The sequence below is a fragment of the Phoxinus phoxinus genome (assembly GCF_949152265.1).
Source record: "Phoxinus phoxinus genome assembly, chromosome: 2".
In the NCBI taxonomy this organism is placed as follows: domain Eukaryota; kingdom Metazoa; phylum Chordata; class Actinopteri; order Cypriniformes; family Leuciscidae; genus Phoxinus; species Phoxinus phoxinus.
Window position 1 is genome coordinate 11,741,604 of NC_136877.1, and position 17,721 is coordinate 11,759,324.

Consider the following 17,721-nt stretch of genomic DNA (forward strand, 5'->3'; position numbering starts at 1 on the left):
TTGCAACATCAAAATCAAAAACTAAAATACAGTTAAATAGAAACAGAAATGGCATTAAAGTATATTTTAGTCTACCATAAATGCTTGTCAGTACATTCGGCAGCACACTGTAATCATAATTAAAAGACGATTGAAGTTATTTTGAAATTATATATTAAGATGCACTTTAGCACTCTTCACTTCAGCTAATAGCATTTAATATAAATTTCATCTATACTACATTTCCATTTAATTGCAATTAACATGCAATTAAGTGCCTGAAAACATCATTCAGATCACACTTAAGTATATTAGATCTTTAATAAGTACTTTTTTCTAAAAGTATGCTAAAGTGTACTTCTTACTCTAAACATAATGTGATTGTGATGTTTTATGTAAGAACCCAAATTTAAGTCATTATTCAGGGATAATTTTCCACTCCACTGAGCTGTTATCCATTCCCGGCAGATCGTTTGAGTTCAATCTGAGCACCGGATCGACTGGATCCGCAGTACTTTCTGACTCAGCAGAAGGCGAGAGTCGCATCAGCGCAGAGGCTGTTGATGTTTCTTCCGTGATGCTGTTTGTTTGTTTGTTTACAATGCCTCGGCTCTCGCAGTGCTCGTGTGTTTGTACAGAAACGCTTCTGTGCGGCTGAATATCAGGAGGACTGAGTTAATTAGTGACTCTGTTGGGTTGTTCCGTTAATTACCTTCTCTTTGAAACTCCAGTAAATAGGATTGGCTGTCTCTCCCCGAGCTCTGCCTCGGCCTGCTGTGGCTTTCTGTTGTTCTGACACCACAAATCACAAAAACCGTGTTCCATTGTGCTGTATTCTGTTTTGATGGCTTTCCGGCCCTGTTTGCATGCTAATGGGATCGTGCTTTCTCTCTGAATTTGGTGTGCCGGGATTGTACACGAGCGTCGGTGGGAATCCAGACAGTGAATGTGTCAGTCGACGAGGCACGTTGACGTCTCTCTAGTGGGAGTGCAAACAGATGCATTATGAAACACAGATTGTGCGTTTGTGCATCTGCTGTACATAATGGGGAATTTAACTCCGTTATGAGATTCAGTTACACAGTTGATCTTTCAGTAAATCTGCAGAACGTTCCTCTGGTGTGTCGTTGGATGCTCTTACACTATATTAAAAAAAAGAACCAGTAAGTGCCATGGAAGTCATATGTCAGGAATAAAAGTGATTGAATCTCAGATGCTGTTTATTCTCAAATGCACTTATTTCAGTCAAGCAGTAATGATCTTTTTCATTCAGATACATATACCTGCAGGCATACACTGGGACTGTGAATATTTGTCTCATGCAGCCAGTGATTTATCTACATTTCAATTGGTGTGTAGTTTAGAGATAATAAGGGTGTCCCTTATTGTATAAAAACAAATCATGTTCCTCTACTGTGGTGGTAGTATCAGATTAATGTTACCAACTTCCGCACTTTTTTCACACTTTTGAGTCTAGCTTGCACATTTTGAGCCATTATTTGTTTAGTGATGTTTGTTTTAGTGTTTGCAGTGTTGTAAAACGGTTAAAAGTGGTAATCATTCAGTGAAATAAAGTTGCAAGTTTAAGTTAAAGTATTAAACTTGCTCAAATTAAGCCAGAAATAATACATTTAAAATAAACTAAGTTAATACATCTTAAAATCAAATTAAAACAAAAAATGTAAAAATAAAAGCTCAAAATGTTAATAAATACTAGTAGTATATAAATAAACCAGAAATAAAAGTGTGGGCTTGATATTCCTTTAGGTGTTTGTGTCTGCTTGGTGATTTTGTTATTTTGTTTGTGCTGATGCTCGGGCTCATATAGTTTTGAGGAGAACTGATTTCATTATAGTCAGTAGCCGAGGGATTGAGTCTGTGCTCACATCAGTCTCAGTGGTTTGGGAATGTCATCATGATGTAGCTGTGCATGAGAGTGAAGGTGGTGATTTGTCATCCTGTGATGCATTTCATTTGTTTTGCATTTATTTCAAGAGGTCTAGGCCCACTGAGATCAAGGCTTTTCTGAGAGCGAGTTCAGCAATGTGCAATGAACAGACAAAAGAAAAGCCTTTGAAAAGTTAAAATAGTGTAGAACTCCATAAATAAAATACAAAACAAGCTAATTTGTTGTTTTATCTACATAGGGTGATATTTATAAAAAACAATTTGAGAGACTTACATTTTGTCCTCAAGTTTCTCAAAATTCAAAAGAACTAACTTTTTGCTCTTTTTACAGTTAAGAACACGATTCATGCATACATATTATGCATGAATAAAATGCATAAATAAAGTAAGACTCTGCCTCAGCTCATAAATTAGTTAAAAAGTTTAGCAGAGATCTTAACCTATTCGTAGTTGCAATATGGCTGAGATGAGTTGTGCAAACTAATCGATAAGAAATTTGTTGTTGACTGTTGCTGGGGAATATTACCTTTAAAAGTAATGCGTTACAGTATTGAGTTACTCCTTAAAAAGTAGCCTAACTAGTTACAGTACGTTACTTAGTTTCTTTTTTATCAAAAAGTAACATTAGTTAACTATATTATTTAACATGAAATAATAATGAACACATTAACAACATGGTTTTTGTTGTCATAGATGCACATGCTTTGTATGTACTATCACACATAACTTTTTATATTTTTGAAACTAAATTATTATTGTTTAGCACATTAGAAACATCTACGTTTGAGAAGATGTGAGAACACAGTATTTCACAAAAAATATTCTGCATGTTACAGTGTAAACACTCTATTTGTCATTTTGTTGACAACTGTTATTACTTTTATATTGTATTATGTTTTATATCATATAATAGAGCATAGAAAACATCCTGATTTCATACGACACTTAGATGCACTGAAAGGTTTCCTATCTGCCTGTATATTTCATATTTCAAGATCACGCGATTTCACACATTTCAGGTTTTTTTAGGAAATGCCCAACTAATAAAATGTGTGCAAGTTGATGTAAAAATAACACATTAACAATTCTCATCAGAAATGATATCCTCCGCTGGATGATGTTCTTCTTCTGAGTTAATTCAAGGCTTATTCCTCACAGCTTGTCTTCCAAAAATAATGAAAAGTAGATGAACCTGATTATGCTTTGTTTTTATCGAGGTGATGGGGGGTTAATGACGGATGAGGGCATTAATGAATGACAGAGTATTTTGGTGTTTCCGCCTTTATGATCCAAGTGAATGTGTCAGCATGCTCTCTGTCCCCAGGATTTAAGCAAATTAATTAAACTAAAAAGTAATGTTTTTTAGTAACTTGAACTAAAAAGTAACTTGAATATTAATTTGTAAATTACAAACTTTACTTGCTACATCAAAAGGTAATCTGATTTTTCAAAGTGAAAGTGACGATTTGATGGCCAAGGGCCAGATTTACTAAACAGTGAAAATTACAATTCCAAAAAAGAGCCGATGGGAGTGAAAAGTTTTGCACGTGATCTACTGACGATGTGCAAATTAAAGAACAGACGCAGCCGGATCATTTCCATTGTGACCAACACAAGAGCAGCGCTAATTAACGTCTGGTTTAAGAAGTGCCTTTTTGGGGCGTTAAATAATGGAGCAAAAACCAGTGAATTGACTGGCGCAAGCCTTAGTAAATCACCTTGCATGATTTATTTAAATACTCTCCTCCCATAAATTGTGTGTCTGAAAGGGAAACTCCTACATATACATATACATATGCATATGCATTAGGGTCAGCCGCAAAAATAACCCCTCCACACCTTTTCAGCGCAAATTTTTCACGGCGTGTCTTATACTGACAGTCGTTTTTTGTCGACAGTCGATTTAGTTTGCTCTAAATCATGCATTGCATTTAACCCATCCAAGTTAGTGCACACATATTAAGATTAGTGAATAGGGAACACACACTGCAAACCGTGGACACACAGCCAGAGCAGTTGAGCCAATATTGAGAATCGAACCTGCAACCTTCATGTTACCAGTCTGACTCTCTAACCATTAGGCCACTTGTCTTTTCTGACAATCCAAAGGCGTAATCCAAAGTACAAGCAATGGGTCAAACCACTGGTAGGCAGTCCAAACAAACAAACAAACAAACAAACAAACAAACAAAACAAAACAGGCAGGGGCAGAGGCAAGAGAGTAATCCACGGAACAGGCAAGAAATCCAAAAACTAGGGATGGCTGACGCGAAACAGTCGTTCCGAAGCTTTGCGAGATCCCGAAGCGCAGATGTTTCGAAACACTGGTCCGAAGCGTGATTCAAAACACCCATGTCACGTGACTATGGCCAAACGAAGCCTCAAAGTGTTTCACTAAATGTTTCATCAGGTGTGATCCGCCGAATCAGCGTTTGATTGACACGGTCGGAAACAGACCACACAATCGCACATCTGTATAAAAGTGAAATCAACACATATTGACCTCGTGGGTTTTTGTGAGAGGAGTTTGATTTTGAGATAGCCGATTTTTGGTGATATAGTGACATTTATAGGCTAGTGCGATTTGTTTAGTTATATTTAGGCTTACATTTAAATTTACACAACACATTGACTGATAGGCTAGAGACTCAGAGTATACATATAGTGACACATTAATAGATACATAGATATAAGTATATGTAGTATATATAGACAGCTAGATTAATAGATAGATAGATACATAGATAGATTAAAGATAGGGATAGAAATGTCAACATCAGACCCATCACCATCATCACCAGTAGAAACACAGGACAGTTTATGGGAACTTTTTGATACTCGTCGTATCCATCAAACCCAGATGATACACAATGCTACAGCTGATGCCACAGTGGAAGTGAAAAAATACATCACGATGCGTATTTGCCCAGAACTCATGATCCACTAACTTACTGGAAAGAGAGAGCAGTAATCTTTCCTCATTTGTATGTCATGGCTAAAAAATGTCTTTGCATGCCAGCAACAAGTGTCCCTTGTGAGAGGATTTTTTCAAAGGCTGGAGAAATTATCTGTAAAAAAAAGTAGGCTAAGTCCTTCCACAGCAGAGAAATTAATATTTTTGAATAAAAATATCAAAAAAAGTGAGACATTGTGGCTTGATTTATTTTATTAATATTCATTTTGCAGGACCAAAATAACATTATGCACAGTGAGGAGCCTATAGGTTACAAGCGTCACATATTAGAAAAGTACAATAATAAAAAAAACAACAACAATTTTAATGGCTCGTCAAGGTTGTTTCAGATCAACACCTGCAAGTGACCACTGGGTGTCACCGTGGAGACGGGTGTCGGATTGATTCGAAGCCTCGAAACAATATGGACCATTTGGTTCAACTGTTTCATTGCTTCACGAAGCCTCGATCTGCCCATCACTACAAAAAACCAAGCGACAGGAAACCAGGGAAAATGCTCAGACATGCAGTATGACACAAACAAAACTTCGCAGTGAGTGAATGAGTGAACAAGGTATACATAGGCTGAGACTAACAGGGTAATGAGACACAGGTGAATGCAATCAGTGATGATGAGTCCGGGCAGTGGGTTATGGGAAATGTAGTTTGTGATGGAGTGAATAATAGTCTGATGTGGAGTGCCCTCTGGTGGCTCTCAAGGGCACTCCAGCTGGTGACCGTTACACCGCCCAAGAGGATGTTTGACTGACAAGTAACGCAACCAATCACAGTTCGTTTTGTTCCGTGTCATGTTTAGGGGCTTGGCAATATAATGTCGATGTCCCTGCTATAACATACCGGCGTGCATCTAATAAATGATCCATTCAAGAAGGTTGTGCAAGTTTACTGCAACAATAGAGCCGCGAACTTCACATACTTTTGAAAATCCAGCATTTAGTTGATCCTGGTAAGCGCTCATTTTCACAGTTATAAACACAACGGCATTCTTCTTCCACGAGCCTCCTGGAGATCCTGTAGAATTCAACCAATCAGATCACGACTTGAAGTGTTTCCAGAAAAGTGTGCCATATGCATCAGATGTCCAGCCAACGGTCCGTGGGCGTCAATAGTCTGAGGCTGAGACTACAACTGTCCCAAAAAACACGTTTTTCATAATGCATTAGCCCCCAACTCTGGTCATTAGCATTTATGGATTAACAATCACATTTTCCAACTGCAAAATACTCAAATGAAAAACGTTATGCAAAAAAATAAAAATAAGCCAATTGTATTAACTCAACTATGAAGTATATCTTTCAAATCAAATTCAACTGCATTCAACACATCGATGCAAAACAGCCATTTTGCAACTCCTAACTAGTTTATTAGTGTTATCTCTAAATAATTTATGAACTGAGACCAAGTCTTCACACTTACTGTACGAGCATTTATGCATAAAACTACTTAATTGTGAGAATAAGAGCATAATTACTTTTATTTTGGCATATTTTGTGAAAATTGTACTTTAGTTGGTTTTATAAATCCTTTCTTTGATTACATCACTGCAGATTTTTAGCACTAGCAAAAAAAGAAGAATTTTACACTGAAATGTCCTACCTGGATTGAGGTCTCACCTAAGGGCTGCACATTCGCTCAATCAAATTAAAGCAATGATTTTCTGGCACCGCTAGAGCACAGAGTGTTTATTGCTTTTCTATAAGGAAAACATGAGGGTATATCTGACTGGGCAGAAATGCCTCTATATGCTTGTTCTGCACATGAAGTGCAGAGGTTTGAGGGTTAAATTGAGTCTAATCTTGACTTTCAGTATGAATCTGTGCCAGATTTTTAAAGGGGTCATGACATGGTTTTTTTTATTTTATTATTATGTTCCCTTAGGTGAAATTATAGTATTACTATAGTTTTTTTTTACAAAAAAACTTTTAAAATGTAGTGATTTATGAACTTTTCCCACCCTGTTTCTCATCCTCTGATTCAAACAGTCTGTTTTGGGGGTGTTTCCCCTTTAAAGGAACACTTCACCTCTGGAAAGATGAATGTGTATTTAAAATGGGTCATTTATGTAGAAGAAATGTGAAATTATTTTTGAATTTGGAGCCTTCTAGACTGAGAAAAGCCAGAAAATGTATTTTTGGCTTATGGCAAAAGGTGTGCATGTAAACTATGAATGCGACTGCAGAAAGCAAAAGCCGAATCCCGAACAATTTGGACCATCTCGACGGCCGGACATGTCCGGGAAAAAGAGGATGGTCACCGCTACTACTCAGCTTTCTCCACAGAATAAGAAACTGTTAGCTTAGCTTCCAAATAAAGAATGGCTGACACTATTTGTACATTCTGTGAGTGAGATCCCTCTATGGGCGGGTTGAAAACATGCGGAACAGCGCCTTCTACTGGATAAATGATGAGCTAGTGTTTGTAGTCTTACCCTTATTCAAAGAAATTTGACTTTCTGCTTCCTGACAATAAAAAGCAGGAAGTGAAACACTTAAATCCTTATTTCTCCCATCTCAGGGGAAAATAAGGGAATAAACCATGACCATTCAAAAATGTGACTGGGTTTCTAAAGATACAAAGTCTAATGCAAATGGGTGAAGTGTTCCTTTAAGAGTTCAGTGTTAACGCCCACTGTTATGATTGGCTAACGTCAGTGCCTATGCATCAATTATTAACGCCCCCAGCCAGAGGATTTGCGGATTCAGCGTATTTAAAAAGTAGTTTAAAGTTTTAAACACATTACTTACAATTTGCGTCGTCGTTGTTGAGCCCAGAATAGTCGGCACGGACTTATCTTTGAGCAACAGTTTTCTGGCAAAGCCAGCATCATTTTGGGATTTGTTCTCAAAACAGTCATCCTACAAATGTATAGAACAAATGCTTAAACTAACACTGCCGTGACTAAAACGTCCGAAAAGAATAAAGTGCATCCCTTTTTCCCTGACGTCTGGATCTTTCGCAGAGTATTCAAAGATGTTGTTTGTCCACAGCCAGGAACAGCACATCTGCGTGGCATCTTAATTTCCCTGTACACACACAGACCCACTCGGCTCGCAGTCCGTCAACTGAACACTTGTGAGGCGCGCAGCGCGCGGGCGCAACAATGATACGAAATGAGCGTAGTTGCCTTGCGCTTTAAGCGTAGTTGTCTTGTGCTGGAGGCGGTCTATATGCAAACGCTGGTACGTCACTTCATACCGTGACGTCACTTCTTACCATGGATCCAGAACGAGCTGTATTTAGAGCTTGATTAAATAAATGATTTGTTTATAATGGGGAGGAAGTCTTAAGCTATGAAACTTGCAGGACGTTTTAATGGTACAAAGACCTCTTATATACCAAAAGATCAATGCAAATTTGGTTTCTCATGTCATGACCCCTTTAAGATGAAAATCGAAATTGAAGTCTAAATTGTTTGTTGGCGAAATTATTGCTGGTTGTCGGTGAGCATTTGAGGTAGTGAACAGTGAGCTTCTGAAGAACCGATTATCGGTTAGTTTTTTCCTGAGCAAATTTAGAGAACATGTTGGACAATGTTTATTGGAAATATTTTTATTGTGTGTGTGTGTGTGTTTTCATTTTAATTTCAGTTATAGTGTTTTTGTTATGTTTTTGTCATTTTTATTATTTTTGTATGTGTTTATATAGTTTTTATAAGAATTTTTGTTTTAGTTATTTTAGTACTTCAAGTTAAGTTACCGGTACATGAAAATGAGAAATGCTGCCTTGGCAACCAGCTAAAATAATAAAATAAAATGTGTTTTTTATATTTTATTTTATTTCAGTTAAAGTTTATTTAATTTCCACTAATAAAAGTTTTTTTTTTATGGTTATTTTCTTATCATTTTCTCATCCATTGAAAAAAAATTAAATGTTGAATGCAGCGTAAAACTAATCCATATGAATAAAGCTATTCAATCCAAGTCTCTTAAAGAGACACAGTCGCTTAATACAATGCACATATTTGATTTAGGCTTTTATTCCATTATGATCACACTGATCAACAAACATACATAGAGCTCATCAAATATGATAAATAGAAACCGTGCTTGCTTGATGCGCGAGAAGAACATTATTGGAGTCTCAGCTCGAGTCTGAGCTTGCACGCATCTGAATCTGCTTCTTCAGTAATGTTTTTTTTATTTATATCCACTCTTCTGTATTTGCAGGTCAGTTCTGTAAAAACTTGACGGACACACTGGAGAGCTCGTCCAGCCTGCGTCTGCTCTGGAGAACCTTCAGGCCCATCCTGCAAGGAAAAATCGTCTACACGCCCGACACAAATGTTACGCGGAGCATTGTTACAGAGGTACGCACACAAATAAAAACATACTGTAGCAAAGTTCGTTGTTATGGGAAGAAGGAGACGTAAACCGGCAAACCTTATGTGTCACCCCCCCCCCCCCCCTCCCACGCTTTAAAAAAAAAAAAAATAGACATAAAAATGCACATTCCAACTTAAATGGTTGTAATTCAAAAATGCTTTGGAATATAGACGTAAATGCTTGTTGTAAACATTTGGCAGATTTTTGTAGAAGTGAAATAAATTAAGAAAGTGAGACAGAAACAAAGTTATAGAACTTTGAGTTTATGAAAATGTATAATATAAAAAAAATAATTATTCACGTTTTATATAATATCTATATTTTCTAAATATTTGGATTCTAAAACTGCAAGAAAATCAAAGCCAAAAGTTTGAACAAGTTGTGTTCTAAATTGTAGGTTGATATATATATATATATATATAAAAAAAAAAGCTTTCAGTAAGATTTTGTTTGGGCGCAGTACCAAACTTTATTATTATTATTGTTTTATGCGTGACTGGATACTGATACAAGATAAATGAAAATAGCACCTGTATTTTGCCATGAGTATGCTAAAATATATACAGTGTTATAGCGGTATATAATGCTATATACAATATTTGACCATTCAATGCAGCAATTGGCCAACCAAATCCAAGTATTTCAATGAGATGAAGTGCCTACACTAAGTGTTCTGAACAGTGTTCCACAATGCAATCTGTTTGTCACCAGGCCAACCGCACCTTTGACGCTGTGGCTAAAGTTGGCGAACTGGCAGAGGCATGGCTGCAGAATAAAGATTTGATCTGGAAATTTTTCAACAGCAGCACACAGATCAACACGCTACGGGTGAGATCATTTCTCTTTTTGGCTTTTTTTATTCACAGTCTGAACTGTAAAGAGGGCAAATGCATCAGGCAGAAGAGGGGTGAACTGGGCAGACAAATTATGCAATTTGCCTGTGTCACATGTGTGAGCACCGTGGCTTAAAGGGATAGTTCACCCAAAAATGATTTAGTAAATAAAATAAATCCTTTTTGGGCAAACTATCCCTTTAACGTTGTAATGAGGTTAGTTGTTATGGGAAGAAGGAGGCGAACATTTAATAATCCAAAAATAAAACAAACATAGCAGAAATAGTCCAGGACTGGTCCTCTCTCGTCCTTCACTGTCATCGCTCCTCCTTTTATGCTTCCGTTGCTCCTCCGTGAGAGATACGAGACGGTGCGCCGCGCAGGTGTCGCTCATCAGTAATCACGCCCTCTCACGGCTCTCGACCCTACCTGCTTGCCACAGATGTGATGTTAACTTTTTTATGAAATGTTAGACAGCTACTGAAGTATATGAATGAATATTATTATCTAACAAGGAAGCCAGGTCTGGATGGAACTTGATTTTGTCCATCAGGAAATTATTGGTTCATAAAAAATGGGCATTGTGGACAAACTAAATAGAGGCAGATGAATACAAAGTGACAAAGACAAAGTGAATTCAGAATACAGAAACATTTTGGAAGTTATGCTCTGTAGGCTATGTTTCCAATTAAAACATCTAGTTACCATGGATTATGAACACAAATTAATGTCCCCCTGTAGTCAATCATTTTATTCCTTTCAAACTCATCTTTGATCACCAAAATGACATGCCTTAAGATACTTCATACTTTACACCCTTGCTTCATTTAGTATATGCGGATTCATGAATATGCAAATTAGCCCCACCTCCACTCACTCACACCAGCTCAGAATCCCTGATCCACACAGTCAACTTTACTGTAGTAAACGCTGATTCAGAAGAAGTGGAAGAGCGAATTATACAGGGTCGATGTATCAGAATGTTAATGCATTATATGTATCACTCTTTACAACGTCGGACACAGCGGTAATTAATATGCTTAGCTCGACTACGGTATCAAACAGCTAATAATGTTCCCGTACACCATCTCATAGTCAGACAGCTGACTTCTAAAAATCAGCATCCTTAGACGCTTTGAACAACTCAGAACGTCAGTGGAGAAAGGCATATGGTTCATCATAACATCGTAATATACACAATTAATCCGGTATATAGCTAAGTGTACACCATTTTTTTACACCATCAACAGAAAAAATATACTTGAATAACCTGGCTTCTCTTGAGATGCCACTGCTTCGCAGCAGTTAATGATATGTTAATGATATGCCCGCACATTGATGGGATTGGACAACATTTTTGAGAGACTGTCTTTTTTTTCACTGTAGTTTTAAAGAGAAAATACTCAGCAATGGTGTTGACATGAATTTGCACATGTTGTTTTTCTTAAAAGCATATTAAAAACACCACATAGACATATAAACAACATTAAAAACTTGATTTTCACCACAGGGGCTCTTTAACATGAGTCAACATGAATTAAGTTGAATAACACAGGCTAATAAAATGTCTACTTATTTTTCCCATGAGGATTTTTTTTCTTCTGATTTTTGCAGCCCAAAATGGCTGAATTGTTTGTTTGTTTGTTTGTTGTTGTTGTTTTTAATTCTGACTATTGCTCTTCTGGCCAGGCCGGTTTCAAATGTTTCGTGTATAGTGTCATCTGGATCTGTGTTGCATTTTCTTTGAAGTATTTTTATTTAGAAATTGCTAGTACATTTCACAAATATTTGAACATTGAATTAAATGAATTAAATTAAAACTGAAATAGTATTTTCTTCTAAAACATTCTCCATTAACCTTTGTTTTATTTACAACTTCGAAAAGTAAGGTTGTATAGTGCATGTGGGTTCTGTGGGCTATGTAGAAAACGTGCATACAATGTCTAAAGAGCAAATGTGTTTTCAGTGACCTGGATTCTGGAGAAAGTAGTGAGTGTCTGGATCTCAATGTATCTGGAATTGTAATCTAATCTTACTAGTTCACACAGATCTATCACTATTTTCTCCCCCGGTCCACAGGGTAATTCTCTTGAGATCAGTGGTGCTGCCCTTGTCTCACTGCAGCATGAACGCTTCTGCACACCAAATTTAATGTCCTGTGAAATAACGGCCACCAAGCTCTTTCATGACACCTGCGTAAGCCTTTATGTCTATTGTGAATTTTGTCCAGGACTATCCCAGCTATGAAAAAAAAAAAGTTCTAAGAACTTTTAGCTAACGTTTCCATTAAGTTAAGAAATGTGTATTTCTGAATGTTCCCCGAACGTTCAAAACGGCCAGTATGTGTAATGTTTTAAAAATGTTTATGTTTTTGGTTATGCAGATGTTAAGGAAACATTACATTTTATCATTCTGCAAACATTATGGGAACGTTCCTTTCGACTGTTCTCTAGTAGCATTTAAAAATAAAAATAAAAGTGTAAATAATGTTTTTTGTGCTAACATTATTAAAGACCAGATAACTTTGAACAAACATTCTATTAAAGTTACGGCAAATGTGTTTGTTTATATCTTTAAGAGAACCTTGCCAGAACGTTAGCCAAAGGTCTGGCAATGTTCCCGGGCTTGAATGTACTCGCTGTATATTCTGGCCACCCGTTTCTGATGAATCTGAGTCCTGGCTGCAGCGTGGCATCTAATTGACTGTTCACCCTGGTGAGCTTCATTTTCGGAGGACTTATTGACCACAGAAGCAGCCTGTGTAGTTATCTCACCGTGGCTTGCAGTGCTTTCCGCTGTGTGATCTGGGCCCCATGAGAGCTCCTCAGCTACAGCCAGTCTCTTCTCCGGATCAAGCTCTGCATTGGAACTGAACTGCATGAACTTGATCAGAAGCGTTATCAAGGTCTTTATTATTCAGGAGGTCTTTTTCTCTTTCAATAAAGACAAGAACTTTATCCTTGTAAAGTAGGGCTGAGCATTGACACAAATTTCACGATTCGATTTGATTTCGATTCACAAGCTTGCGATTAGTTTCCAATTCAGTTTGATTCAATATTGATTAATCGGGGCCTATCAGGTACAGTACATGGCAAATTTCCACAAGGAAACAATATCTTTAACTATAAATAACTAATGCTGTAAACTATACAGGAAGCCGTGATTGTATATTACTACAATATTAAAGGTTGCAATTGGCTACTTGCATTTAAATTCCTTTCCATGGTTAAAACACTGATCGATTATATCGTGACATGATACCGACTTCGGTAAGTTCTGCTGCATTTTTCAACATATCTTCATGTTTATTTTGTGCTGTAATTAGTTGTAAAACGTAAGAGATGATCAGTTTACGTGTGCTCCGTGCTGCCGCTTTGCTTGAAGAGATGCGCTACAGCGATCTGTCACACCACTTTAAATAGCACCAAAACAGGATTTATTGTTTCATTTTTTGTAATAAAATTGACAGAATTTGAAAGCTAAGACTTTCATATCAGAAGTAACAGAGCACAAAGGTTATTGCGATTTATTGGGTGGGAGGCACGCTACAAAACTTTGTTCATTCATCAACAGACTGAAAGATCGAATCTTGGGATTTAAGAATCATTATTGATTATTCAAAATATTTTCTTTTTTTTGTAAAATAAAAATGCGGATGTAAAAATAAGAATAATTTATTACTATGTAATTATTATATAGTAATACATTATTACTATGTAATGATATTAAATGGGTGGGTCAGGTTTACTTCTTTTTTTGTCCTTAGATTACATGCCAGCTCTGTTGTTTTTCTTTGACAATTTTCTGGACTGGTGATAATTCAAAATGGGAAACATTAGGAGTGATTAAGTGGTCAGCTTGTTACTTCATCGAGAGAAATCTGATAAAACCCACTTGATTGTGTAAGGAGCTAAACAAACAAGCGCCGGAGAGTTTAACGATTAAATCCTCTGCAGTGGGAAGAATGAATTTCACCCTCTTTGCTGCCTAAATCGACACGGATGGGGGCATCTCCGCGGGACTTGATTACCGACACCATGGCTGCACACTACCATGTCTTGTTACTTCATCAAGGGGGTATTCTTGCTCCATACGGTTGAGTTCAGCTTTCACTTTGGGTAGCAGAAGGAGGGCTCACCTCCTCTTTTCACTGTTATCATCTTTCCACCCTGCTGAGACGCATCTTTTCATTCATTTCAACTAGTGCCATCTCTGCAGCTGCTGCCTGACTCAGAAGGCTCCGTTCCCTGAAAGTACATTCTAGTGTTGTAGTTCTCTAAACCTGTCTCTGTCTCAAGTCCGTCTACAGTCTGAGACCAAGACCATATTTTCATGCACTCTGGAGCATTTGGATATGACAGTGCGACACAAATATATTTTGCGGTATATACCAACTCATATGATCTGCTCATGGAAGCTTGTTTGTTGTTTCCACCACAAAATAAAAAAAATTGCGACTTTTTATCTCACAATTAGGACTTTACATCTCACAATTCTGACTTTAATTGTCAGAGTTGCGAGATAAACTCACAATTTTGAGAAATAAACTCGCAATTCTGCCTTTTTTCCTCGCAATTGCGATTTTATATCTTGCAATTCTGACATCTTTTCTCACAATTCTGACTTTATAACACGCAATTGCGACTTTATATCAAGCAAAAAAAGTCTGAATTGTGAGATTAAAAAGTGAAGCCGTCTCTTGGCCTGGACTCAGACTCGAAAGAGCTGATCTTGACTAACAACAGTACTTTCACAACCTCAGGCCTCTGAATATGAAGCCTCAGCTGGAGCTGTTCTTTCTTTGGTGACGTCTGTTTGAATGTCTCCTCACTTGTCACACTTGCTTCAGCTCCTGTATCACTCTGAAAGTGGTGTCTGACCTATTTTCAATTGTGCAGTCAGTCCAGTGCACTTGCCTTGTTTCCTTGTTAACTGCACCCAAGAACTTGATTTCTCCCACTTTCAGTGCTGTCAATGTCCTCTTTTATCACATTTATTTTATTATTTTGTATTTGGATTGCTGGTTTCTTGCACATGTTCTAGTGATTCTTGAGTTTGCATTGCTGACTGCATTGCCCCTTCTTATGTGTGCATGTCTTTTGGGAGTTCTGTTCTTGACTTGCTGGATGAGCTCACTTGGCATTTCCAGAGTTTGCAAACTAGCATGCATTTCTTATTTCCTCTAAATGTGTCTCAGGCAATATTAAGCACTCATTTGAAAGTATTGTGGCTCTTATTTCTGACCTCTAAATGGTGGTGAATGTGCTTGTCTGTCTTGTTACCAAGTTCAAAATTAGCAGTTCACAAAATGAGGAAACATACATGTCTACCTTCTTCTCCAGATAGAAACATACCGGTCATGTATCTGGTTATACTTACAGTTTTTCTCGATTGCTTAAACACATTTCTTGAAACTATGCCTCATATTCTCAAAACAGTAAACACAAATCCACAACGTCTCACCCAATTCCCCAAACATCCTATTTTCAGGTAAAAATGAAGCTCTACACTCAAAACCATTCACTCTTGCTGAAAACCAAACTTTGTCCTCAGACTGGACACACAAGCCATCAAAATCAAACACACTACAACATAGTCTCACACTGGTGTAATAAATTCCAAACAACATTTCCAAAACTGGTAAGTTATGTTGCTTGTGGTTCCCCCCCTCACAAACTTTTCACATGATGAACACAAAAGACACAACCAATGGATACATTGGCATATTTTTATTCATTCATGTACTCTTGTAAAAGTACTTTTTTTTTTTTTCACTCCTCTAATTTTTTTAAATTATATTTACTTACGTAAGATGTGTGTGAGCATCATAAAAGAGGACACACAAACCTTATTCAAATATGGAATTGTATTGGAATGGTAAAGAGAGTTGGTCGTGACAGGAGGGCCTCCACTAAAGGATAAAATATGATGAACAAGTCTAAGAATGTTCCACGTATGGTTGAAAAACCATCATTGGCCTAGAAAGATAACAGTCTGGGAGTCAAGACTATAAAGGAGGAAGGATGCTCTCCCTTCACTGTCACACTCTGCAGCCACTCTGTGTGACTGTACGACTGCTGGCGTTTTCTTGCTAGAAAATAAACCTCATCAAAGACAATTGGAAATGTTTGTCTCTTATTCAGTGATAGAATTTTGTTTGCCAGCACACCTCCCTGAAGCTTCTGATGATGGAGGTGACGGTGAAGTGTCTCAAATTCTGCCTTATCATAGCCCAGCCTCCCTCATAGTCATACCATGGACAAGGACATGGTCAACTAAAGTGGCTTGAATTTCATCCGAGACCACTTGTCTTCTTGCCCTTCCCCTTACCTTTCCTCCTCTTCCTATCCCTCCCTGACTTCTTTCTTCATGTCTTTCTGGATCTATTGTTCCAAAACTCAATAAACTGATTCGGGCCCTTTTATCTATCTATTGAATGATCTGATTGATGTGTGTTACATTTTGACTCTTAGTGTTTTCACCTGGGCAATTGTGTGCTAACTGAGCTAAAGCTGTGCTGACTTGAGTGAACAATACTGAATACTAGTGCTTTCTAAATGACCACATGGTGTAGGCAATGAGAAATGAAGGGATTTGTGTTTATAGTTTAGTGAAATGGGTGTGCTTTTTGATAAATGGCATTATGGTTTTGAATTTTTAGTTCAAAAGCCTGGTTATAGTGTTTAAGCAATCGAGAAAAACTGTAATATGCTTGCTCAAACTTTGCCAATATGAGACCATTTGTATCCTTATCCTTACCATTCTGGACACTCTGAAGGGTCTTCAAAGGTAAATCACACCTGTGGATAAATCATCTACATCTTGTGACTTCTAACAAATACATGCTTATAACATTTAACAAAAAAAATAAAAATGGCTGCACCTTGATTTTTCTCTTTCTCACCTTTATGTCGTTTGATTATTAATGATAATATCATAGACAGCGAGATATCTAAGCTTAATTTACACTAATGCACAGATCTCTTTTGAAATAATATGTGGTTTGTCCTGCTCTTTAATCCCTTAAGAGAACACAGACTGTGTTTACATGAATTTTGCGTAAAACAATTTTGAGATGCAAGTACATTGTGCGAGTCCCGCATGAGCACTCAAAGCTCGAAGCTCAAGCACTCAAAGTGAGTATTTGAGTATTGAAAGCAGCCTTCTGTCAGTGAGTTTCATATGTTTAATAGATATAAGCCCACAGCAAAATACAGAAAATACAGGCGGGCGAGACTGTGCACTGCAAGCGTAACATCGAGCAACACGCGCAAATGTCATTGTAATTCGCTTCAACCTTTCCAAACTTCATAAAAAGATTATTTTGCCGAATGTTCGAGTAGTGTGTGTGTGTGTGTGTGTGTGAGGAATTGGAAGCAACCAGAATAGGGTGTTTCTAAAACATATGCGGCGTGATCGCGCATCTGTGGTTAAAAACTCGTTGGAGAGAGAATCTTTTCTCCCACCTCTATTGTATAGTATGACCAACACAATATTAGATTGGTTAAACATAAAGGGCCCTATTTTAACGATCTGAAACGCAAGTGTCAAAGCGCAAAGCGCAAGTAACTTTGTGGGCGGATCCCGGCGCTGTTGCTATTTTCCCGGCGGATAAATGACTCTTGCGCCCAGCGCAAATCTAAAAGGGGTTGGTCTGAAGTAGCTTCATTATTCATAGGTGTGGTTTGGGCGTAACGTGACATAA

The 17,721-nt window shown here is 37.5% G+C and overlaps 1 protein-coding gene across 1 annotated transcript in view; it reads left to right on the top strand.

The window, feature by feature from the left end:
• Positions 1-17,721, top strand: part of LOC306994416 (retinal-specific phospholipid-transporting ATPase ABCA4-like) — a 93,580-nt gene that overhangs the window by 68,053 nt on the left and 7,806 nt on the right. The window contains exons 10-11 of the mRNA XM_079604904.1: positions 9,028-9,167; positions 9,895-10,011. Coding sequence (XP_079461030.1) covers positions 9,028-9,167; positions 9,895-10,011 — 257 coding nt within the window. The remainder of the gene's footprint in view (positions 1-9,027; positions 9,168-9,894; positions 10,012-17,721) is intronic.